The following is a 26,862-nucleotide window of genomic DNA, read 5'->3' on the forward strand; positions in this document are numbered from 1 at the left end:
ATGACATCTACTATGAGCAGACCAAAGCTTTAAATCAAAGCTGATCTCTCGCTCTGTTTTAGTGGGAAGAAAAACCTTGAAAAATAGGCAAAAGAAGAATTGACCACGTATTTGCATGGATTGGGGTGTAGAGGGATTTCAGAAGTTACAAATTGAAGAAAAAAAAGCCCTTGACCTAGAACTGGCGACTCAGCAACATCTCTACACAGAAACCCCCGAGATTGGAGCAATTTGGTATAATGAATAACACAAAGTCAATGATAATAATTTGTACCATTAAACTACACTAGTGAAGCTATGTCAGTACAGCCACCCCACAACAACACATGACTGCCCCTTCAGCTGTTAGAGCTGATCTTCTACACCAAGTGAACAACGTCATCTGGGACCAGGCACCCATGTATCAGCAGACCTACATCATCTGCACGGGACATTCAGGAAAAATGCACACCACAACATTTACACCTGACCACTGTGCAAGCCCATCCAGGTTCTCCTTCTGAAAGCAGTACCACCTAAGACAGGTATGATGAGGTATCATAAATGGGACAGGACCTTCTGCTGTGTCTCCATACAGTACCAGGCATTTTTAAGTCCCAAGGATACCCTAGATGACAGATACCATATCAGTTACAAGTAGATCCACACTCATCCCTGCACCAGCATCAGAATTTCTTCCCTCCTTTTTCACACTGGGCTGCAGCAATGGCCATGAAATTGAGGTTTCCAAATCCCCTCTACAGAAACCTGGCACTAAATGACTTCTTTGGAATCAAGCTTATTGTATCCTGAGAAGAGGTATTAAAGATAAAAATAATATTCAAATCTTGTCCAAGGTCCAAATAACAGAAAACTGAACTACTTAGTGAGCAAGTCAGAGCCAGAATATTTGCTTGAAACAGCTAATTTTTTTTGCTGAATCTAGACTGCACAGTGACACAGTACTGTTATTGAAGTAGGAAGCAATTAAGCATTGGGTTATGGCCACAAACTGAGACTTGATGATTGCTTATAGGACCCTCTATTCAGCACAGACAGTTAACTAGATTATGATTTGATCTAAAATTTGAATGCCATTGGTTTTCCATATTCAGATGCCGCTGAACAGTTCATTATAATCTTGCCATTAGCAATGGAACTCCAATCTTAGATGTTTATATGAAATGTTCTCCTTGGGGCTGTATTTAGCAAGTGGGAGCTGAAATTTATTATCCCTCCAACTAAAGCAAAGGGTTGCCCAGGTGCACTTTGCCATTTCAACGACTGCTGCAAGAAGCATCCTTTTATTTCCCTTCTTGCGTGTCTGCAGCAGAGGAAAGAGGAATATAGGATCATTTGGGCATAAGGTTTCTTTAGAACAAGCTCAAGGCAATGCTCTTCCTCCACTGGGTGAAAAACTACTTTTCCGTGGTCTTTAAAAAAAGCAGAGCTGAGGCATGTGCTATGGAATAACAGAGAGGTTCACGTCTACGGAAAACTAGTTTTCATTGCTTTGAGGAAAGACCAGGCCAGACATATAGAAGTTTTAGGTGCTCCATCATCAAGAGAGACAAGAATCCATGCAGATTTATTTATAGTATGCATAGGCACGCTGAATCTACACAGAGTACATGCAGCACTGTAGAAGAAAACAAGTTTATACAATGCATTATTTTATAGAAGGTTTCTATACAGAAGCACTTATTGCGAAGGCCCCATTTTCCTCAGCTTCTATTTGTCATATTCATAACAAAAAACACCTTGTTAAAAAGTCACTATTCATTTCTTTCTCTGATTTCATGCTGTCACAATAGTTCTCCAGAAGCCTTCATAATCAGTGGTCAACAACTCATGTCAGAACTTTCTCGGCGTGCTTCAAGTCCCACCGCATCCACACTCACTTTGTCACCAGCACTGTCCCTGGGACCTGGAAGGTTGACACCTCCCACTCGATGTGCTCATGTGATTCAATTCACTGCCATCCATCTCATCATCCCCTCACCAAACCGCAGTCTCATCTGAGACACCCATCCCTCTACCACAGCCTACCAGTGCTTCGCAGCACCAAGGGCCCTCTCAGCTGGTTTTACCTCTCACCCCCACCTCCAAACTCAAGGTTATGCCATGTATCTGCAGCTTATTTGGGGAAAACACTCACCGGTTTTCCACTTCCCTGCTACCAGTACTTGAACTTGGTTTAAACCCTTGGTCCCCTTTGCTAGACATTTACCTCCATCCAGCGCTTCTCCGCTTTCCTTTAGGATCTCACTGTGCTCCTCATCCCAAATGTTACGAGAGCTCATCGAGCTCGTAACACCTTCTGCCTGACACTAGAAGGTGGTTTGCAGGAGCCCCCCTGCCCAGCCCCAGACATGTTACCTTACTCTCCACCACAGAGATGAGAATCTGCTCCATGATGCTGCTGGTTGCTGGAACGGAGGTCTGGATGTGGCCGATGACCACGCCGATGGCCACGCGGGACAGCTCGTAGCTGAGGTGGGTGTTCCTGCGCACCAGCTCGATCAGTTCGGCACCTATCGTCTTGGGCACGGACGCCACCAGGCCACTGGGTTCTGGTGGCACTGGCTCCACTGCAGCCGCCTTCTTATCCTCCAGGCAGAGGGAGCTGAAGGCATCCAGGCTTACAGGGGGTGCCGGGGCAGCTTTCTTCGCCTGAGAAGTCTTCTCCCCATCCACAGTGTGGGACCTCTGGGTCCCCCCTTCAGCCGGTGGTGCCGGGGCAGCCCTCTTGGTCTGGGGAGATTTGCTGGCCCCATCCTTTGGGGAAGTGCCATAGCGGGAGTGGGTCACCGAGCCGGCATCCAAATTGCGTGTTATCGTGGTGTGGACACTCCGGCTCGGGACAGGGGGTGGGGTGTTGGCAGGACTGGATGTGGCTGTCGGGAGAGCGGTTTCTGACACAGAAGAAGCAGTGTACAAGGTATCCAGGGATGTCGTGCTTATAGAGGAGGCACTAGAAGCTGACCCAGGGATAATTTCAACAGCGTCTGAAAGGGAACAATTAAAAATGCCTTAGCAACAGCATCAAAGGCAAAAAGGAAAAAACAATTTGCTACAGTGCAGTCCATTAAAAGGCTCATTGTGCATGCCACCAGAGCAGTTTAACTCCTCTTCCTGCCTCACTTATCTCAAAGCCAAATTGCACCAGTTCTCTCTGGAGCATTCCTGCACAATCACCTCTTTAGAAAGGGGAAAACTACTCTATTGAGATGAATACCCTTCAAAGGGCTTAGTGTTTTACGCAAGGGAAGGGAGGGAGGGACAGGACTAACGGACAGAAAAGTCTTTTCCCCTGGCTTAGCCAGGGCTTTTTTCTGCATTCAGGATCTAAGCCCTTATTTTCAAATGACGGTGCCTGAGAATCGCAAGACACCAAAGGCTTCACACGCCAGCCCACGCCTCCCTCTTGCACGCACCTCACTGACAGCACGCCATGGTTCGCACTGACTGTGAAGGAAACATTTGGCTGACAATACCTCTAGTCTCTCCCTTTCGGCACTCTCCAACATTTGATCATGAGCCCTGCAGCCCTGCTAGCATCCACCACTCTCACAAGCCTCCACATTATCTGTACTGTATTTCTCCCCCTCCTCCCCCTCTAGCAGTGGTAGCTGTCCCACCTTCCACGGGAAAAAAATCCACTAAAGCCAAGATACGTTAACATTTTTCTTTCCTTTAACCTGGTCTAATATATAGTTTTGGTAAACCTAATCAGTTAGTTTCTAGGGGGCAGAAATATATCAGAGTCAGTCCCTGGCTATGAAAACAGTTACTTGGGCAAACACTGGCCCGTCTTCATCTAGAGCTTCACAAGAGCAGCTGATGTTAGTACTGGAAGAGAAGGAGTGCACCCCATGGGGAGTCCAGCTCTTAGGGAATGTAGTTTCCCCCACACCAAAGGAAGGACCAGTGGGACAGACAGCTGAAACACCTTTGCAGACAACTCCAACCCTTTCTGTCCTGGTAGTGCTGGAAGCCCTCCACCACTCCACCCCAAGGCAAGCACAAGCCGGGCAGAAAAACAGGGCCCTTCCCTCCCACAGGGGTTCAGCATTCCTTTTTCCTCTTCCTCAGAGAAGCATTCACAAATCATAGCTCCCACCATACTACATCAAATCAAGATAATGAGTTGAACTGACCTTTGCCAGCTCCCACTGCCACAGTGAAAAATGTCTCAATACCATTAAGTACCATTAAGTAAGCTGGTGCCAGCCCCAAGTTTCAATTAACTACCTGCAAGTCAACAGCTCTGTCCTGCTCCTCACAAGGGGACATGAATGGGCTTGAGATGGGCCGTGTGTCACTAAAGGCCTGACCGTCACAGCACAGGAGAGCACTTGGGCGAGCTGACAGCAGCTCGGCAGATGACCACTGCCTCCACCAGCCCAACAGCGCTGAAGATGGAGAAGCTCCTGCCCCAGCTCCGTGGTCCTGCTCTGAAGTGCTCCTGACTAGCTGCTCCCCTGCCTGTGAGCAGCACAGAGACAGCTGTGCCCCTGGCATTATTACTGCTCCTTACAGGCACCAGCCACTGATTTTATGGAAATCCCATGTGAGCACTGTACAAAGAAAGCGCCAAACAGTCTGGGAGCCGAAAGCAAGACTTGAGCCTGTCCTAAAAGCACTACCAGTGAGCTCCCCCTGGTGAACTACCCCACTCTGCACTGCCAGGGAAAACCCTCTGCTTGCTCGGAGATGGCCATGGTGTCTGTGAGAGAGAAACACCCACAAGAATCTTAAATCACCGAGGCTGTGCACTGGCTAGACTAGCCACGTGACCAGGCAGAGTTTGCTCCTCGGAGAGCACCATGTTTCCCAGGGCCACCAGCACCACAGGACTGGGAGGGTGCTGTACCTGGCACCCATCAACAAGTACCAGGCTGCCCAGACCCTCCTAGATCAGACAGGGCTTGAAGAACCACTGGCCACCAGCTCATGATCATTAGCATTAAACCCTGTAGGAATTTAGGATATATACATATACATTTATTTATAGCTATAGATATACATAAAAGGATATAAAACCTATAGGAATTTAGGATATATAAAAGGATGCTCTTCTAAGCATGAAGCAAAAGCATCTGGGCACCATGACTGTTACATCACCCAGTGTCCATTTTGTGCCCGAGATCTGGAAAGCAGTTTGTCCTTACTTTTCATGGGAGCGGCAATCTGTGCGTTCTTGCGTTTCTCTGGAGGTGGGGGGGTGATAGGAGCAGCACGCCGGGGCTGTGGTGGGATCTATAAGGAAAGATTTCAAAGCAATCAAAGCAGGTTGACAATAAAGACATTCTCTGTTATGAAACCACCTTTCTCAAGTGTGTCTGCAGATTTGTCCTTACATCTCTCTCATCATTCAGGGAAGTTTTCTCAGGAGGACAGATATTAATAGGTGGCTTCCTGGAAGAACAAAGCAGGACTCAAGCAGGCTTCATCCCCTCCCTGTGACAGGCAAAGCAGCCCTTGTTTAATTGCTGTGTTCAGCAGCACACAGCACACATGTCGTGTAGACCTGTCAAGCATTTACTCCTCCTTTATTCCAAATGCAATCCCACACACTCACCATGACTCCACATTACTCTCAATAGCTCCACAGAGGCTGCAAACAGAGCGCGTATTTAGACACTCTTCTAGAGAGATCCATTACATCAGCTACAAATACCCTTGCAGAAAGACAAAGCCAAGGACTGGAGACATGTAAATGCCTTTTCCATGCTTTCAGAGCTATTTTTGCTCATGCAGGGGGAAAATAGGGCTAGATCCTCTGTGCAATCCTACGCTACCTATAGCAAGCCCTGCTGGGAAAAGCTTTTGCCAGGGAGTTGCATTAATTCTCTTCATCTGGGCTTTCTCCTGTTAAGTCTTCTCTGCTAGGAATGCTGAGCCAGCAGCGTATGAGTCCCAGACCCAGATTGTACACTCATCTTTTCCTGTCGGATCCAAACACCATGATCACCCAACATCGCTTTCACCCAGAATTACTCCAGTGAGGTGTAACCTCAGGGTTAACCTCTGATCAGCAGGATGCTCCTGAACACAGCAGCTAGGTGGGAGCACATTGCATCAATGCTCTAATCCCCACATCCCAGCAGGTCAGGGCCAGGAGACTCAGTTTGGGATCTCTTAATACTTCTGCAATTGAGCCTGCTGCCTGAAACATGCCTCTTTTTATGGGATATTGCAATTGTGGCCTGCAGCAAAACCGCCCAGGGCAGCACAGGAAGGGAAAGGAGGTAATGACCCAAATGTCTCAGGTAGCCCAGGTTGAAGCCAGCTAGAATCTATAGTGGCATTCAGGCCATCACACAGTGCCAATTTTCTAGGTTTGTTTAGCCCTGAAAGAGAAGATTTTCTGCGACATGCTAGTGCTGAACAGCCCTATAACGCCACACAAGGCACAGAGCACTGCCAGTCCCTGCAGTGAAAAACTGAGACAGGCCCCAAAAAGTCTCTGTCTTAAATAGCTCAGAACAAGGAGAATGAAAAATGTACTACTTTTTTTCCTGGATCCAGGAAGGGCAGAAACCTCCTCTGAAATGGGAGCAAAGATATTCCTGTAAAGAAGACACCTATAGGAGCCATCTCAAATGCTCAAGAGTTGATTCCGAAAGCTGTTAATGCAGTGCTCACGGCATATGTCTGGACCCTACCAGACAAGTGAAGACACAGCAGTTTGCACAGCTTACAAAGACTTCTAAAAAGGGATCTCTCGGTCCCTTTCTCCCACCCAACACCTAATACATCCAATATTTTACTATGTCACATAACAAGTCACTTATAAGCGCCTTCAGCTGGTGGATTAGTACAAAATACTGCTGCAGACTCCCAGCCTGAGTTCTTCTGCTCTTGTCAATCCATCCCACATTGTTCTCCGAGTAAAATGCTATCTGATACTTGCATATAGCTTCAAAAATTATCCCTGTTGGTCCAAAAAGAGACTGCACAGCTGAGAGAAGCCAAACAGATCAGGAGGGGTCTCTGCAACGTGTGTTTGGAAGGCTGGTCCCAAATCCAGAAAGCTCAGCTGTGCTAAAAGCAGAGCCCTCTCTGCAGAGCAACAGAGCTACAGCACGAGTCGGAGCTGCTTGGCACGGCATGCCCACGATTACCGAAGCAGTGGGATTTAGCAGACAGGCAGGCTCAGAGCTTGGAGCAGCCGTGTGACATTGTTCGGAGACAGCTAGGGTTGGGGTATTCTGGAGTATTGCCATGGCTTCAAGGCCTTCCAAATTTACCATGCAAGTTTAACCCAGCTATTACAGACTAGTGCTTAAATTAATAGATGTACATCTAATGTTAGCTCAGAGCCCTGCCAGCCTCATTTAGACAGCCATGCACCACCGTCCAAGAGGCTGCGATGAGAACGTGAAGCATCACACGAATTTCCCTTTCCTGATGCCTGCCCAAGCTGTGAGCTGCCGCACAGTCAGGAGTCGTGAGGGGTAACCGATGGCCACCCCCTCCCTCTGCCCCACATCCCAGCCGCTGTGTGGGGCCAAGAGGAGGATGTACAACACCAAAACCCCCCCAGGGAAGAGGAGGAAAAGGAAGAAAACAGCCTCTGTCCAGTGCCATGGGGAAGGTGACCATGCAGGAGTCCCTGCAGCTCAGATCCCTCCTGTCCAGGGAGGAGAAGGGGAGGCACTTTACCAAGGGTTCAGAGAGAAGCGCCTACACATGTGTTGAAAGCCTCCCTTTCCCCAGGCCTCTACAAGGGGGCTTGAACTTCCCCAAATCCACAGATTTTACACATGTGCTTCCTCTCCTTTCCCACTTTGCAGGGACTGCTAGCAGAGGCTCTGCTCCCTGCACTGCTTGAAATGAGAGCCCGCTCAACCACAATATTCCAAATCCTCCTTGCAGCCAGGCAGGCAGAGACCTCCATCACTTCTTGCAACTCCTGGGAACAGTGCTATTACAATATGACCCTTTAAACAGGGGGGGGAATAAAGAAAAAAAAGAAAAAAAAACAACCCCACACCAAAAAGCAAACAAAACCAACCAAAACCCCAAACCAACAAACCCCCACCCACCACTTCCTCTATGCAAACTCTGCCAAGCCAGCCACACTGGTTGGCAGCAAAGGCTTCTGGAGACGAGCATCACAAACCTACTGACCACACACAAACGCAGTAGGCTATGACTAAAATACTCTGAGAGCTCAACCTCCTTCCCTTGGAGGCTGGGATGTACGTAACTGCCCTGCCTTCCCATCTTATGCTAACTACGGAGGGGCTGAGGAGAGGCTCAGCACAGGTGCCATCACCAAGTACTTCAGTCAGTTCAGCCCTGGGAGCAAAGCCACCCACAGGAAATCTGCACCTCAAATTTTGCTTTCAGATGCAAACATTGAACGCACCGAAAACCCTAAGACCTCTGCTTCTCCAGAGTTAGTGAGAAAGTTTAGATTTCAGTAGGTCACCTCTTAAGCAGCTACATAACCAGTGGAAGAAAGCAATGCTGCTTTCTCCATTTTGTATTTTCAAAGCACACAGGAAATCCCTCAACTGAGCTGTTAAAATCTCAAGGAGCCCTTTCAGCAGAGAGCTAAGCTGGAAGCCCTTCAACTGCATCCTCAGTGCCACCCAGACAGAAACAGTTCTTTGTCAGCCAAGGAATCTGTCTTGCTCCTTTTTGGCAAGCAACCAAACCACAGACCAGATAAAGACAGGGAATCGGCATGGAGAATGGGCCATAAGGTTCCCCATTCACTTAGCCCATAATGCAGAAGCCTGAGAATGGAGCTGGTTTGGCTGCCCAGAAAAGAACACAAACACCAAGGAGAAAAATGGGGGTTTGTAGGGATTGCCGTGTTCTGCATGAGCCAGAGCTACCTTTCATCTCTGCGGACTCGTAGTTCTTCAGGTGTAAAACAAGCCTCATCTGCTAGGAGTGACAGTGTGTCAGTACCTTATAAAGACTGCCTCCAAACACTTATCCTAGACAGATGAAGAAAAACTACAGTGCACACGTTCATCTGTGGGAGAAAAAAAAAGTCTCCACGCTCATCCTTGCTTGGTGCCTTTAGCCCTAACATCCAGCTATACTTACACAGCGTAATCGGCCACATCATTCATCCCCAACAACTGCCACATCCGTCCTGGGCTACTTTGAAGCCTTGCTGGTGCCTTGGAACTGTGTGCCACCGAGATTAAAAAAAATCTGCTCTAATCATATTTCCTGCAATTTATCTTTAATTCATCATGACAAGCAACATTCAGGCAAATCAGGATCTTTGGGGGTTTTTTATGTTTTGGGTAGTAAAAACAGGCAGCCACAGCAGATAAAATGCTTAAGGACCAAAGATCTTGTTGTGCGGATTTAACAAGGGAGAAACAAAGCAGTGCTGAGTACTCAGAGGGAGTTCTGCTGCTCACATCAAAACTGTTTTTCAAAGAATTCTCTGGGGAGCTTGCAACTCTTTTAGAAAGTTGTCAAGAGACAGTCACAGAACATAAGAATGGATCTTGCTTGTTACCATGAAACCACGGACCCTCAAGGATCCCAAAAAGCATGACAAGTGTAAACAGCAGAGGGACTGTTCCAGACTTCTTACATAGAGACAGCATCAATGTACATTGCAGTAATCCCAGGTAAGCAGCACAAACACTTCATTTGTGATGCCAGCTGCAAAGTCATTTTACTGAAACAGGACAAGTGGTGTCATACCACCCAAAGAGGAATTTACAAAGTGTGCAGTCACTGTTACCTGATAGAGACCTTCATCCTCCTCCTCGAACTCAGTGTTTGGAAGACTGTGATGTCGCTCATATCCTGTCCGGCACACCCCGTTGGGCTGCCGTGCCACATCCAGATGGTGATCGCTGGAGGACTGTGTCATAACCATCCCCTGCGGCGTGGGAGAGTGACCTTTGCGGGACACGGTCTCCTTCCGGTGGTGGATCAGTTTTCTGAAACAGAACGATGACATCAGGAACAGCAAAGCTAAAGGAAGGGAGAGACCGTGCTATAACACTTAAATGGTATTTTGAAATTATTTATTGCATTTGGGCTATATACACCAGAATAGGTTACATTACTCTGAACACCAACTCCAGTTTCATTAACAACTAAGGAAACACTTCTGGGGGAGGAAGGAAGAGGCTTTGCAAGAGGCCATGATTTATTCATCAGTTCGCTGGAGAAAAATGCCTCTTCCTCGGGGGAGAGTCACATACCGCATTGCAAGCTTCAGAAATTGCCTGCACTTTAGAATCACTGTTCAACCGAGATTAAACCAGCGTGCCTCAGCGCAGAGTGTGAGGTGTCAGAGAAAAACAAAAATTCTCACAGGCAATTATTTGAGAACATATTAAGGACCTTGTGCCACATGCCAACAACTTCTACAATTCCTGGCTCGTAGAGAGGAGAAAATGCATCCATAAAGACTGTGGATTTCTCCTCCAAGCCTACAACGCAGCTGAGCGTTTCCTCTTCTTTACATGCACAGGGATAGAGGGGCAAGACCAAAGCACTGCTTTGCTAGATGCAGTTTGCAGAAGGAGCAGCATCAGCTACCAGCTCAAATGCTGGGAAGCTCTCTGAGTGCATCAGCACTTTGCAGCACAGGGACTCAAACCAAAAACATCCAACTTGACCCCTAAGACCAGAAGAGACACAAGCATCATATGTTGACCACCCTCCATCCGCCAGCTCTCCCAGATGCCCGTCATACTTACTGGAGGACATCTCTCTGCTCCAGGTTGTACTTTCCCCCATTCTTCATGGCCGCATTGTGTACAGCCTCAATGGCACGGTCAATAGACTGGAGAACCACATCTTGCTCCAGCACCTGAGAAACACAACATCCCACACGTTACTGAGCCGCTTCGGCTGTGGTTCTTTTGCACCAGAGCTTAGGGCAGGAGAGACCACAGTATGGGAAACCCCCAGAGGGAGCACTGCACAAGCCAAATGGCCAACAGCTCCCAGAGCCAGAACCCCATCTCAGCACCACCTCCCTTTTCCCTTCTTCCTCCAGACGAAACATATTTGAAGCTATGCTTCAAACTCCGTCTGCCCATTCAAGGTGTATGGTTGGAAAAGAAAGTCACTGTCACAAGCACCAAAGTCCAATGACCCCTACAGGAAGGCCAGGGACAGAGCTTCAGGACCATGCAGCAGCCTTGAAGATTCAGGCTGCTGCAGGGAGCTTTCAAGATCCCACTGCAAAGCCCAGCTTATCCCAAGCTCAATTATTTCTGCTCTTGCTGCCCTGCTATAAAGCAAATACAAAGACACAGTCGAAATCTGGGGGCCTTCAGAGTCTGTTGGCTGTGGGTTTGCATTTTCGCTCACTTTTCTCTTGATACTTTTTATACTTATTTTGCAACTTGAAGTGCCTTTTCCAAATCTCCACCCAAACTGTCATAGCAACATTTATTTCTCCTGCCAGCCAGTTTAGCGCTTGTTACTGCAGCTGAAATAAACACCAGCCTTGAAACAAGAAATGCCACAGATGTCATTTCTTACCCTTACACAGGAGGCTGGGAGAGCCGTAGCGAAGGGGCATGGGAAGGTAAAGCAAGTTTCCACACTTGGGACATTCTTCAAGGGTTTATCAACCATTGACATGCCTTCAGAAGAGACCTTTACAGGATTAAGGCTGAGGGCAAAGGACGTGCTACTGAGCTCCTTGCCCTGGATCCAGCAGACCTGCAGGTCTCCCACAAGCTGCCACTGATGCCTGCTCCATCCCTCCGGTACCACCGCTGGCAGCCCCAGCCCACGCACACAGGGGAGGAGCAAGAGAGGAGTGCTTGGACTCCAGCGCTCATTGCAGATGTTTGAACACTAAAACCCCCTTCATCTTCGCTTGCTTTGCCCCTCCCTGCATCAGAGTAACCACTTACCCAGCCAAGGAACGGCTGGAGTCTCATTAAGGATGCACCTTAATTGGCCTTAGGGGGCTGCAGAGAGCAGAAGGCAAGCCCTCCCCACCGGGGCCGAAACTGCCTGCCTCCATAGCAGTGGCATGCAGTTTTCTGATAACATGCTATGTATTATTTATATCCTGATTAATTACTAAACCAAACGTGAATTAACAGCTATTGCAGACTGTGGGGGGAAAAACAGCCTCCGAACAAGGTGGGGATGAGAGGCCCCCTCTGCAATATTCAGCTTTGAAAAAGAAAAATTTAGGAGGTGGGTTTTGTTGTTGTTGTTGTTGTTTTCCCAAGAAAGATAGGGAAGAAAGCAACTGGGGAAAACTTTAAAAATAAAACCGTGTATGTTAAAATACATCTATCAAATTTGTTAAACATCAAGGACAAAACCAACACTCAGAACACAACTTTGGGATGAAGCCTCCAAGCAGCCCCATATGGCCTAGGGAGCATTTCACCATCTCTAACTACAGATCTAAGCAAGGAAAAGGAGTAAAGCACATTTGAACACATTTAAAGGAGCGCTGGAAAAGAAAGGCAAATTATTTCAGAGAATACATCTCGTTTTCCAAGAAGATAAGAGAAAATTACGGCAAGCTGCACGCTTCCTCTGGGGAAGCAGAGCAGTGCAGAAGGCTCCAGCGCTGCTTTCCCCAGGTGAATGCCAGTGCTGCTCTGGGCACTGGAGATCCCTGCCCTCTGCACAGCTCACCTGTCCTCGTGCCACTCCCACAAGAGTTCCCACCCCGATATTCAACACAGCTCCTGCTACAGCCTCCAAACTCTCACCCTGGCCCCCTGTTTGTAGTCTCTCCACATTCACCACCGCCCACTCCAAAACCATCCCCTCCATAAGGTATACCACTTCCTGCTGGCTCCTCTCACCCTCCCCAGCCCGCCAGGCTTTCACCCACATGGGTTTCAACCCTTTCTCATCTGATCTTCCCAGGCAAGACCGCAATACAGAGCCCTGAATCCTACTGAATGGCTCAGCATCTCTGTCCTCTCCCAGAGGGGACATTGACATCATCCACAGCCCACAGGAATCCACAGGCTGGAGCTGCTGCTTGCTGTGAGATGTCATTTGTTATGGAGGGGGTGCTTCTTTTCTAATAAAATATAGCATTTTCACACTAATGCAGCAGCACTGTGACAACTGGCTTTTAGCTCCTGTGCTCCTTCCTTTGTTTCTGCTCCCCAGCCCTCTATTAACAGGGCCCTGTCAAAAGGGCTGGAATAAAAAAGCAGCATTAACTTGCCACTCACACATTATGACATTGTTGATGCTGCTCTTAAATCAATCATCTCCTCCTTCCTTGCTCAGCTGGGGGCGTCAGGGGGCAGGGTCTTCAGCACAGGGGCCACCTCGCATTCAGGGTTTGTAGGACACCCAGCACTGGGGATCCCCTGCACTATAGTCATAAACTTAAAAAATAGAAAGGAGTGTCTTGGATAAAACATGATTAGAAGGAATCCACACACTCCTCAGGTTAACCAAAATGGCATTGCTTTATTTGAAGAGGATGGACAAAAAAGCATGTTGCAGGTAAAAGGAGCATGGGTTGCACAGGGGCAACAGTCAGGTTTGCCAATGTCTCACCTACAATCCCCTTCTCCCTAGGACCCCAGGGATTACCTACTCACAGCAATTCAGGATAACGCACAGGCCTTGCCGTTCTCCCCATGCAGTTTAGGGAGACCAGTCAGTCCACAGTGCTGGCAGGGGATTCCTGCCTGCATCCAGCACCCACTCCCAAGGATGCTCGCAGCTGGGATGCGGGCAGGTAGTGATCCCAAGTGGTACGGCCAGGCAGCGCACACCCTTCTCACACACTCACAGGCAATCCTGGCCATGCACGGCTCTATGGCCTGCAAAAGAGAGATATCAGAAACCGGCACCAAGGTAACGGAGCAGAGCCTCTGAGCTCAGGCAGGAGAGATCGGTGCTCAAAGTCTGCTCTTGCCCCCACAGGGCCCTGCACTACGATCCTGCCCCTGCCCCCTCCCACGCTCCAGGATACAGAGATGAAATCCTGCTTATCACTGGCTAAGCTAAGGCTCACACAGAAGCAAGGGAGCGCATGAAAGGGGCATTGCTGTACAGCGTGCTGTCAGAGGAGATGTACCAAGTAAAGCCCAGGAATTCAGCTGGATTTACTGAAGCTGTGCTGGTAACGGCACGAGTAAGGGCTGGCAGAGCCCCAAGCAACAACTGCAGCACACTTCACCAGTTACCAGCTCACCAGTGGCACAGCCATACCAGTGTCTCCCAAAAGGCAGTGAAGGTGGCAGGGATAGGGCAATGACGGTGGTGGAAGGTACTGACCGTGCATGCCTGCCCTCGCAGGGTGAAAGCAGGGGTCTCCACGGTCAGCATGGGGTGGCACAGCTACCGGGCTGTGGCCAAGAGTTATCAACAGGACACCACCTTCTGCCCAATGTACCGTGAAAACAGAGGGGTGTTTTGGTGAGGTATTGATCCACATTCACATGGCATCTCACCCCAGAAAGGACTGGCTGCCACCCCCTCTATCAGATATTTCCGGTTTAATCAATTAAAATGCTGCAGCAGAGAAATGCTGGGCTCTGTAAACAGCCTGTCACAACCAGCCTGGCTACACCAAGAGGCAGGGGAAGGGCAGAGCAGTGATCCTTGACAATCACAGGCTAGACTGGCTGCTGGGGCGCCGCATCAGAGAACGGGGGGCACTGCCAGCACCCCACAGGCGAGCTGCCCTGCAGGAACAAGTTACAGCTCAATCAGAGCCATGAAACAGAATTTCTTCCTTCATAGCCCAATGTAGGAGGATCACAGAAGCATCAATAAATCATTACTTCCTCTCCCTTTCCTAATAACACCAGCAAACAAAGGGTTTCCCCAGAGCCCGCTGCCAATTTCCTCCTGCCCCTGTCCGCAGGAGGGGGCTCCCCACCTGACAAGGGGCAGAGCCAGACCTCAGCACTGCCCCGGGATGCTCTGCATGCCCCCCTCTCTCAAGGCAGGCAGGGAAGGATGCCTTTCCCAGGGCCAAAGCCAGGCTTTTAAGAAGCATCCTTCCAGCGTATCTTGCGGGTTCCTAAGCGCTGCCAAGATGGGGCACAGCCATGCACAGGCAGGGGCGCGTTCACCCCCGCAGCTCACATTGGTCTCATCTTCACTGCCCCAAGGGCAGTCTCCCCAAAGACAGCACACATGCACAGGACGTGTCATACGTCTCTGCTACCCCACATACAGGCTGATGAAGCCCGAGCATTTCAGGAAATACTGCTGGTGTCCTTGCTGTGCAGGCAGCACGACCTCCCCTCCTGAGGCTATCGAAAATGTCGCTCCCCTCCCTCTTCGTTTTGAGTCCTTCCACACCTACCACCAGTGTTGTTTAAATGAAGTCACACAGAAGAAGTTGCTCAACAGTCTAGAATAATCACACCTTTCAGAAAAGCATTTTCTAGACAAACAGGCTGACAGCTGCATCAGCACAGACAGGCTGAGCCACCCTGTGTCTTCGAGACTCCCACATTTATGAAAGTGGCCCATTAATGCATGGCAGGCTTTTCTTTACCTCTGCGGGGGGCTGATCCAAGAAAACATGGCATTTTTTTTTCCTCTTGCCTCCCCAGCTTTTGATGATCAAAGGCGTCTGCTCTTCTGCATGTGCAGGAATCCATGCCCTCATTCCTGCAGCTGCTTTTGCAGCCATCGGGGTGCCCAGGCAGGGCTGCCGATTTTCACCCTCATGTCATTGCTCCAGTTCTCACAATACGACAACAAAAGACAGTCAAAGTTTTGTCTCCAGTGACAGCTCAGTTTTCACGCAGCTGCACTGACACAGACCACTGCTGAAATTCGGGTATTTATCCCGCTGGTGTACACAGGCACAAGCTGGTTCTTTGTTACTCAAATCGGTGACAAACGCCACCTCTTAGGTCACATGCCATTCGCTCCCAGTCACCACCAGACTGTCTGCATGCTGTATGCCTTCCAGATTTAAATGGTCGTGGCAGCAATTTACAAAAATGAACTAGCCTTTGTCCACAGCTGAGTGATGTATCAGCTATGAGTTCCCCCTTCTGAACCACACAGCTCACACAAATGGGCTGAGTTTTGGTTTTTGCATTGCTATGGGAAATTCAGCTCCTCTCTCCTTCTCCTTTTTTGCAGCCCCAATCAGAAATTTTTAGTCCCCAGGCTGTTGGCTAAGGGATATACATTAACTTATTCTTGTCAGTATGAAGATATTGTGTCTTGTGGCACTTAAAAATGCATGATAAAAATACAAGTGAAACAATAGGCAACTGTCCTGGTTACTGAGCAAATAAGATGAGAAAAGCTCCAAACAAACCTGCAGCATCTCTGACTTGCTAGCGATTGAACAAAGACATGGCTGAGCTCTTCTGACAAAGAGGCAGCCCAGAAACAGATCTGGAATTCCTGCTGATACGCTATAGTGGGTTTCTAACAGATTGGTGTTTTTCCACTGCGTGCTGACAGCAGCCGCTTGAGCGGACAGCCCGCACAAATGAGAAATGAAGAGAAAGGAGAGCTGGGGAAAGGGCTTAAGTTGCACAAATCATGCTAAAGCAAAAGCCAGAGGTCATGGCGAAAGAGATATACTAGCTAGGGACAGTACAGGCACAAGGGGCATTGGGAATAAACAAAACCCTGAAGACAGCAGAGGGATGCACTGCAACCAAACTTCAACCGATTTCTTTCCCGGGAGCAGGCAGCTTTGGAGTCAGAGACACACTGAGGAACAACGAAACACATGCAACCCACCACTGCACACTTGTAACTTCCCAAGGTGGAAATGCTTCATCCTGGGTCTCTCCAGCCATGCTCAGACCCTGTTTACTGGCCACGATGATCAGAATTGGCCACCGATTCCTTCCCCTCGTAATTCTGTGCCCTCCAGTAACCAGAACTCGTCTCTTAAGCCAAAACACTCTAAGAGGATAAAAGCAGAGACAGAAGTTTTTAAAATAAAGCAGTCAACACATACTTACGTATCTTGCCATTCTCTGCTGCTTTAATTCTTACTGCTTTCAATGCTTCAGGGGACTTTTCTGGCTCAGCCTGTCCCAAGTAAACAACTGCCAAACACCAGAGCTGCCCCCTCTCTTTAGGATGACCTGTTTAACATCCTTTCGGCATACAATTGTGAACCCAAGTCAACATCAGACATGATCAACACTGCATCTGTGCAGGGGAAACTTATGTTTCTACTTATATGTATATATAAATTATACCCATCCATGTATATTAGAGCTACCGTCTACACTGAAAAAGAAAACCGCACATAGCCTCTACTTTGATGAAAGCTCAGGATTATGAACCAGGATATATCAAGGTAGAAGGAAAGATGCTGCAGTGAAGTGCTAGCAGTTATTCTAGGACTTTTGACATATTAGCATTAAAAGTTGCAAAAAAAGCCCAACAGAAAGGATTATGACAGTCTTTGCACAGTGTTCAGTTTGGTGGCCCAAAAAAACATGACAGATGCCTTTTGCTCAGTAAGATTCAGTACAGCTCCTACATCACTTGCATGCAATTAGCACAGGTGCATAAGAAAGCCCCTATATTAAATATGATCAAAGATGCAACTAATTTCTAACTTCCCAGCATGCTGGCCAGATTACAAGGTGTGAGTTTCAGCCTATCTTTGTTTTGACTGAACTGGCAAAAATGCGGATGTGGGCTGAAGACCCAGTCACAGAAACACCCCTTGCAGTTAATCAGGTTTGCCAAGCGTTGCCAGGACAAGGGGCAAGGACAGAGCTCAGAGGAAGAAATGAGCCTGGGAAACTGTGCAAGTTCTGCCTCCTCTTCTGGCAATCAAGGAGGAAGGTTCAGTTTTCCCCCAAAATCTATTTCTGTAGGAGAAATTGTAGAAAAATGCTAGAAAGGTGACAGTCATATGAGAGGCAGAACCAAGAAACACAAATTTCTGCCATGTTCAAATGAACTCTCTCCCTTCCCATCACCTCCGCTCTGGAATAAACTTCCAGCACGTGGGGATCGAGTCAGTGAAGTCTCCAGGGGTCAACCAGGAAAAACTGCAAGTAAGTTGGCAACTCAACTGATGCGCAAAGACAGATGCAAGAGAAGAGCACATACATACATGTTAACTAAAAGGGACTTTTCCTCCTGCATGCCACACACTGGCACCAATTTAACAGCGTGCAATTATGTCTTTGAGAAAGAGGGAATCATTTGTGATTCATCTTGCGAGAGAATTTATGATTTATCAGCTTTTCTTCTAAAATCCTCCCTCTCCCATAACGAAAATTCTAGCAAGAGACAGAAGGCAAACTGCAGCTACGATGCTCTCTGGGCATAATTACCATGTTGCCCAAACCCAAAACAATGGACAAATTGTAGAGCATCTCTTACTGACTTAACAGGAAAGGGGAGACTGGAAAAGAAAAATCAACCTGCCATCTCGGCCCCAGTGAACATGGGAAAGCAGACCCGGCAGTGGGCACAGGCATACAAACCAGGAACACCCGCCAGGCATGAAGGAGAAGGGGCAAGGAGGGTGGACAGGTCACCTTCCGAGGGAATGCAGAACCTGTGGGCTTGGGCCTGAACAATTCGAGTCTGCCATGCAGAGAACAAGTGCTGCTTTCTGCTATCCGCCGTATGAACAGCCACATGTACTTTATCAAAGCCACTAAGAGCTTCCATCCTTATGGGGCAAACACAGGAAAGTCACCAGCTAGTTTTTCCTTGACAGATGTAAATCACACAAAATTGTAAACCAGACACAAATCTCCAGGATCTTTTTAGCAGCACCAAGATCAGAGCTGCCAGGCCCAGCACAGCCGGTGCTCCTTCCTGCAAAGCTGTCAGTGATGAAAACTGCCTTGCATTACCATAAGCAAACCAGAGAGGAGCCTTGAAAAGTTCTCACCAAACAAAGGTGACTCCAGTTGGAAGGATCAAAGGCAGCTTGCTTGCTGCAGGATCAGGTAAAAGCCTGGCTAGAAAGTAATTTTCCTGCCTCCTGGACTCTACATGTGGAGTAAACACTGCTGCTTCTGCCATAAAGGGATGCAGTTCCCCCTGTACATCCCAAAACAAAAAGAAAGCCAGCAGGGCAAGATCAGAAACCACAATAACTCTTACAGAAAACTCAGTGCTTTCCCTTGTAATGATCATTTCTCTTCAAGTTACTTTCGCATCCTACCCAAAATGCAGCTTATCACAGTGATGTGACCAGATCATATCTGTGACCTACTCTGATATAAAATGACACCCAAACCACCATATGGAAAAACCTGGGTGTTTGTTACCAGGAGCAGAATTGCTCCAAGCAACTGCAGAGTAACAGCAACCAGAAAGGCTGGGTTTATGGTTTATGCTGTCCCTCTGCTCAGAGAGCAGCCCCACATTCCCACAGAGCAAAGCTCATTCCAAGGTGCAGGGATCATTTACAAACAGTCCTTTTACCATCATCCCTTCACACAAGTCCTAAGTACATCAGGTAGACTAAGATCCTTGAGGGCTTCTCCCACTAACGGTGTTTTAGGCCAGGGACCCAAGAGAGCAAGCACACTTACAAAGTTTCTCCAAAGTAGGTGCCTAAAACAAACCTCATTTCTGTGTAACATTCCCATAATACAGATCTCACTGGCGATTTCTCTTCTGTCCACAGCCCCCCCTGGGTCACAGGCACAGGTATTTGAAACATCAGTACTAGAAAACTCCAGGACACCCAACCACCTCCTCCCCAACATTTTCAGGCTTGTACAGACCAGCTCCCACCAGTGCAGGGGAAACACAGCTCTCCTGTGCTGGTACTTCCCAATACGGGAATCCCAAAGAAGCCTTCTACCCAGGTAAAACGGCATGTCCAGCCCTAGCAGCCTCCCTCCGGCTGCCAGTAGCCTTCATGACTTTAGCCTGGGTACAAAATACTAATTGAGGGATTTAAACAAGAAGTATGACAGCTCCCAGTAAAATATAACCCTCAAACGCTCATTTGCTTTCAGGTGGGCCACTGTAAAGGTAAAGCAAGAAGGAACACCTTCTTCTGAAAGAAAACAGGCAACTCCCTCGCTCCCCTACTATACATTTTGGTAGCTATATATTTCAATGCGTTCCGAATAGCACTGTTGAACGGGGGATGCTATTCATGCTTTTGGCTTATTAGTGCTATACACAAAAATTACACAAAACTTAGGTGTGCCAGCTAATAGCAAAGTCACTTAAAGACTGCTGAGGGCGAAGGTGCAGGGCAGCAAGGGAGTGGGTACCAGAGGGGCTGAATTACTCCACAAGGGCTGTGCTGTCAAGAGGTAGATCATGCTAATTGGCCATAGACAAAATACCAAAGCATGCCAACGTGCTTGTTATCCAAGAGCTGCTCCTGCAAGCACATTGACTCCTGGTAAAGCGGATGTTTCTGCTGAAGCAATCAGCACCCAGACACTCACCAAATCCAGGGAGTCAATGCAATCAAGCTTTATTGGGACAACGATAAAGCTAATGCTAACTCATGCCCCAAAATAAACAAAGATACCACTGAATTCTATGGCAGTGTCTTACAATTACAACTGTTACATGTGTGATCATGAAGACAGAGGAGAAGTCAAAAAAACCAAACAACCCCAGAGAGTTGTGAATTAAAGACACTGCAGCTTCCCGAGTTGCTTTTTGACTGGCAGACAGTGGGAGTGGACAGCACATGATTTTTCTGTGCTGCAAAACTTAGACTGATAGTTCCCATTGACCTACAAAAGTACCTTGAGAATTGCAAGTTTAGCTACGTTTAGCAGAGGAACGAGGCTAACTTGCTGTTATCTCCAGATTCAGTTCAGGAACAAATTCTGGGGTTTGTTTAGTGGGCTTTTTTACCTTAAAAAAAGATTAAAGGGTTCAACTGGATTTGCTGACATTTCACCTGTAAGTAAGAGGTGAGTCACAGAAGAAAAGCAATTCATTAGTGTCCCAAACTATCTGCAGGGAAAAATAGCCTACTGCTCTAGCTGCAAGTTATAATCCCATCTCCTTTTGCAGCTTAGAGTGGCATAGGCTCCCCAGAAAACACAAAGAAATGGGAACAGGAGGGCAATGTCCTCTTAGGACACTGTGCTACAGGCAGCAGAACAGCCATAATCCTGTTTTCCTCACTTCCTGAGGCGGTGAACAAAAAACCCTATATTTGTTGGACTGTTCATTTCTTATGTGCAAAACTTTCACCCAGCTCACCTGCCTTATTATGGTATCGATTTCTTGCATCTACCTCTTCACATGCCACATTCACCCATGTCAGCATCCAACTCGCTCAGCAGCATCAGCAAGGGCAAATTGCTGTATTTCAGGAAATCTTCCCACCCCATCTCCAATGGGACAAATCCCACAGGAAAGGAGATGGCCAGGACTCAGCTCACCTCCACCTGACCCAGCTGGTGGCCCCTCCTCCTCGGAGGTCCAGAGCAGGACCCCTCCAGTGCACACAGAGCAGAGAAGGTAGTGGAAGCTGCCTGACACCAAGCAAGGGGCTACAGTAACTCTCAAGTTGTGGAGTCTGCACAACCCACCTGCATGCTGTCTCCCTGCCCTGCCCTGCCCCAAACTCCTCCAGGTCGAGGCTGATCACTCTTCACCACTCATAACTCCCCACGGCCCAGCTATGAGAGGGCTGGGTGGACCTCCACATCTGAAGTCACACAAGACCAAACATTGCCGTTTTGTTGGATGAACTTTTTTGCCCAACAATATTAACATATTAATAGTGTTTAAAAATCTTTTGAAGTGAACAGAGCTTGATATCCTTTTGAAATCTTAAGTTTCTGAATGAGAGCTCAAGAATACAGCCAGTTCACATGTGTTCATGCATGTAAGTCTCAGATGCTGGTCCGTATGACTGGGCAATGCTTCTAAGGGAGCCTAAGACCACAGACAAGATGATACTTCCCAAAACTGGATGCTGAAGGGGTTTCTTCCATCCCTGATGTAAAGAATGATACTGTACAGTCCCCTTGTAATAACTGCACAATTATTTCAATGCTGCTGCTATCTCTTCTCATCAAGATAATGGAAGACAGACAAATTAAATCAATTCAAAAAACAAATTAAAGGGTATGCATTTTTCAGTCTAAGTCAATAAAGGTGATTCTGGGGCAGGCAAAAACTTCATTACTTAGAATCCAGCACTTCAAGGGACATCGTTTTTTTTGATGTCAAATGGAAAAAGTCTTCAGCTACAAACACTTTGATTCAGCCAGGCTCAGGGAAACCCCTAAGCTTCTGCATTAAGTAGGTGATGAATTTTTATGATCATCATTCTTACTTGAGCTACTGGGTTTTCATGCAACTATTATTTTTACATGCTGAAAAACATGGGCTTCCCTGATACTTGAGCTTCTCCCCAAATATTCCTCAGGGACAGCCAAGCCCAGGGACAAAGTGAAAGGGACCACGGACCTGCCTTCTGGTGTGCCACTCAAATGCAATTTATGAGCTGGGCATAGCACACTATGTAGAAACCATGGTATCCTCTCCATCCCCCTGCAAACACACATCCTTCCCTCAGGAAGAGAGGGAAAAGGGGTATCTTCAAGCAGCCTGGAAAACCACAGAATTCACAGAGTTTACCCAAAAAGGAATTGTCACCACATCAGACTGAGAGGCCATGGAGGTCTGCGTTTGTCTTCTCAGTGGGGAGCTTCAACTTGATCTCCTTAGGCAGCCATCTGGTTTGTACAGGAGCTACCACGGTTCTCTGTACAACCATCGCAGCACACAGACACTGCACTGAACTCCACCCTGAAAACCTGTCCACCACCATTTCTACCTTCCACATGTCAGCAGGTGAAAGTCGCCTGCGTGGTCCATCAAGGATTATTTCCCACCTCCAGAGAAGAAGGATGCAACTCAGAGGCTGAGCTCAGCCTCCTAGGCAGCAAGCTCAAGGGCAGTGGAGCTGGAGCAGGCAGCAGGAACAGGAGATGACACCCCAACCACATTAGCAGCTGTGGAGGTATCGCCGCAGGCGCAAACCCCATGGACAAGCATTCAACACCCTTTCATCAAGACATCCCAGCTTCCAGGTGATTCCCTCCTCCCCGTGGGCGAATGTCTGTTTTTGCAACTCTTGGCTCATCTTCTCCCTCATCCCTTTGTTCTTATTCAACATAATAGAAGATTCGGAGCTGGGACCTGCCCTCAGGTTTCCATATTACAAGGCACTATCCCCACTTGTACTAGGAAAAAAAAACCAACCAAGAAATAATGAATAGCTATTACTTAGAAGAGCACTAATCTGCACTTGGAACCAGTGATTTAGAAAGAAACAACCCACAGCCCGGAATTATCTAGCATGCTTAGTCCGACAGCTTGATTTTTTTTAAAAAAAAAAAAAAAACAACCACAAACAACAAACCTCTTGAGCAGCTGAACAAACTAAAATATCAGCCTATGGTGGCATTTCTAGATCACAGGCACAAAAATCAACATCTCGCAGACTGCTTGCATGCACATCACCCCAGCCTGAACAGGAAAGAGGGATGAAGCAGTGTAGATGGGACCCCATTGGTATGACAGCACAGACAGACACCTATCCAAAGCAGATCTTGCCAGCATGAAAGGCAGTCTGAGTTAGAGGAATGGTCTCACTATGCTGACAGACAGAAGGAAGGACACAGTTTTCAAAACTCAGCAATCAAAAAGTAAGCAGCTTCCAAGGAGGAAGGGAGTGACAACTTCTTCTAAACAACTTCAACAGGCAAACAAATAACCAGGAAAAACAAACGCATGAACTCTCCACTGCATACTAAAAATCCCACACTGCCATAATTTTACTTCCCCTTCTTGCTGAAGCCTTGTGCTAAAAGGGGACAAATGCTAGTGCTTCATTCCCTCACAAGGGAAGCAAACAGCTCTGCTGAGTGAGCTCTGCATCGCAGGGCATGAACACAGAAGAGCTGAAATGAAGCTAACCCTCCATTCCTGCTGCAAAGTAGCGGGTCTTGTCTTTGGGACAACTCTGTTTCTCTGTTAGCATCGACAGAGCTTTGCCCAGAATAGTGCTCAACATCCCCGCAGCAAGAAAGTGATGGGCGGTGAAGGCGAGCAGACAGAAACAGATTCAATCATGAATCGTGTCCTCTGTTCCACTTCTCACATGTCAAGCTTCAAAACCCTTCTTTTAAAATCAAAGGTTTTTCCATGTGATAAAAATCAAGACAAATTAGGCTTGACAAGTCCCTCCCGTAAAGGTCAAAACTCTATTTGTGAGCCACTGGCTGAGGAAGCAAAGTGATGCTTCTCCAGAAGCAGGACCAGGACCCGGACCCACCACAATTCCTGCTGCAACTCAAGACCAGAGGCCACGAGGGCAGTCAGGGTCCACAGAAAGAGCTTCCTATGGACCTAAACAGACTGTCATTTCAAATGAGAATTTTTCCTTTAAATACAAGCATTTTGTAGCTCCAGATGGCAAGTCACATAAAAAGCACAAACTGGGGTCCTCCAATAGTGCAGGCGCCCATTTCTCTGCTGCAGCACAGGGATGCTTCTTGCAGCCCATTAGCAGGAGCACTCAGGAGCAGCTCCAGCACCGAGCTCAATTATTTCTCCATGGCCTCGTGACACAGCTTTGGCATCCCCACTCACCAGGCCAGCCCTGGAAGTGGGACCTCCTTCCCCGTCCGAAGTTAGCACCCGTTAGCACAGCAGTCTGCACGCACAGCCTCAGCAAAGGCAGCAAGAGCAAGCCTGAGCGGCAGCGTAGCACCAGCCCAGCCGGACCAGCATCTCACCCCAGTGGCACTGCAGCAGCTTCCACCATGGTTACTCATCACCGAACACTGTCTGCTGCTGGCAGCAAGCGGCACAGGCAGCTCTGCCCTCTCCTCCTTGGCGAGGCACCAGGCGGCATGCCATGAGAAAGACATCAGACGTGAAACACCGGGGCAGGCCTGCAAGAGCCTGTGAACTGGGGCTGATCTCTCAGTCCAACAGCAAACACTTTCTGCCCTCACAGCCCTTGTAAGCCTGCATACAAATATGCCTCTTTAAGTGAAATAATTTGAGCCAACTGTTACTGCCATGGACAAGAAGAAAGCCTCAATTTAAGGTTTTCTCTCTGGAATAAATGCGATGCACATGCATTTTAATTTAAAAATCCCTGCACATAGAGCTCTATTAGAAGCTGTGGCTTGGAAAATTTTGGTTATAGCATTGGCCATGTAGGATGTCAGCATCTGTGAAGTCTAATTTTCTTGTGGACTATCTAATGCTACAGTTGCACACTAAGGCTGCTTGTACTTCCCTCCTTATAAATCCCTTCTGGAATTTATCCTTTTTCCAGCACCCCAACTGACAGCTCATATGCTGAATACATAATCCTGGCTGGGAATGGCAAAGTTTAAATTTCATGAGAGACTGAAGCTGGAATGCTCTGCAAAATTCTGTTTTTATGTACATCTGAGCTACACAAGCATGGGAAGAAAAAGAGGAAGCTGCTTCCATTCCAGAACCAGAGCTCTCCTAACGACGACTTCAACAGACAGGTTCAGCTGTTTTCCATGTTTCAGTCACTGACAGATGTAAATACCCACTTTACACCATGGGATTTAACCTTCCCCATGGGCATTAAACCTCATAAGGGATCTTCTTACGTCAGCCAGTGACCATGAGATAGCCTGCTTTTGTCAAAGCCTTTCCTAGTTTACAGGCTGCTCCGAGCGCAGAGGTTACTCTTTTCTTGCAAGAAGGACTCTTCACATTGTTTTCCCATCATCACTAACAACAGCACATTTTTGTTGAAGGACAAGCAACACGAATTCCTCCCTGCTCTTCAGTGTCTTGCTCCCTCTGTATTTCACACGCAGCAACAATCAAAACAAAAAAAAATTCGATTTCCATGAACTTTCTGGTCTATTGGTTTTGATGCAAATCTCTCCCCCTCCAGTTGTTGGGGTTTTTTTCTACTAAGAGTTCACCTGATGGGATGCTGGAAATCCTGGAAGGAAACACAAGAGTGGGATTATGAGAAGAGGTACACGAACACAAGCATAGAGAAGGTGCAGCTTGGCAAGCCCAGAGACATTCAGACTTCGTGTTCAAAGACATCTGCCAATTCCCTTTGGCTCAGAAGGAGCAGCTGAGGCTGAGCTCTTGGTGCCCTGCACAAGGTGAGGGCAGAATAAGACTGATCTGAAGCATCCAAAGACAGTGATGGCTGAAGGTGGGACACCAGCTTGACTTGATGTTAGCACCGTTATTTGAGAGCCACGCTGCTGGGCAGTCATCAACAACTTACTTTCACATCGGCTGACAGCAGCGTTGATCAGCTTAAGTTTGCACCAACTAAATTTCAACGTTAATGAGAAATTCAGCTGAGCCACAACCCTCTTGTAGGGCCTCTTGTCCGTATCCTCACTTACAAGCAGGGGAGCAAGGTCTGGCAAAGAAAGGGACTTGCACGGAGTCCCATAGTGAGCTGGTGGCAGATTTGAACAGAATCTAGATTCCCATACGTTAATCACAGAAGCACCTCAATAAACAAACACAATTCAGTCATTACTAAAGACGTTTTCTTGCAAATGGGGTCAGAGGAAGGGTGTCTGTATTTGCTGTCCTCTGGCATCAGCACCTCGCCAGCTATTTGGAACAGATGCTCCTAGTTCAAAACTGGCCGTTCATCCCTTTGCAACGAGAAGCTGATCATCTTCTAGACGTAAACCAGGAAAGGAAGTCTAGCCATCTTGTCCTGATGAAAAGCATTCAAAAACCATACAGCAGGCAGCCCAAGAAATCACAAATTTGATCAGTAAAATTGCAAGATAACAACAAGTGATCACTTGTGCAAAACAATGAAACGTTCAGGGGCAGATCAGCACTAGGAAGCAGGGGTGCAAATGACCTGGCAGATACTGCAACACCGCAGGGAAGCTGGAAACCAGACTGTGTCTATTGGCTCTGGGCAAGTGCTTCTCCTAAAACCTAGAAGAAAATGGCACATTTCTTCTT

The 26,862-nt window shown here is 47.7% G+C and overlaps 1 protein-coding gene across 2 annotated transcripts in view; it reads right to left on the reverse strand.

The window, feature by feature from the left end:
* The window catches only part of NCKIPSD (NCK interacting protein with SH3 domain), a 54,291-nt gene that overhangs the window by 21,040 nt on the left and 6,389 nt on the right, over positions 1-26,862 (reverse strand). The window contains exons 4-8 of one of the 2 annotated variants that reach the window (XM_086469957.1): positions 22,244-22,251; positions 10,680-10,792; positions 9,710-9,911; positions 5,154-5,241; positions 2,359-2,987 (exon numbers count right to left, since the gene is read on the reverse strand). In XM_086469957.1, coding sequence (XP_086326083.1) covers positions 2,359-2,987; positions 5,154-5,241; positions 9,710-9,911; positions 10,680-10,792; positions 22,244-22,251 — 1,040 coding nt within the window. The remainder of the gene's footprint in view (positions 1-2,358; positions 2,988-5,153; positions 5,242-9,709; positions 9,912-10,679; positions 10,793-22,243; positions 22,252-26,862) is intronic. The other variant, XM_086469959.1, reaches the window with a different exon arrangement.

This window comes from Leptosomus discolor, chromosome 9 (assembly GCF_034619465.1).
Source record: "Leptosomus discolor isolate bLepDis1 chromosome 9, bLepDis1.hap2, whole genome shotgun sequence".
In the NCBI taxonomy this organism is placed as follows: Eukaryota; Metazoa; Chordata; class Aves; order Leptosomiformes; family Leptosomidae; genus Leptosomus; species Leptosomus discolor.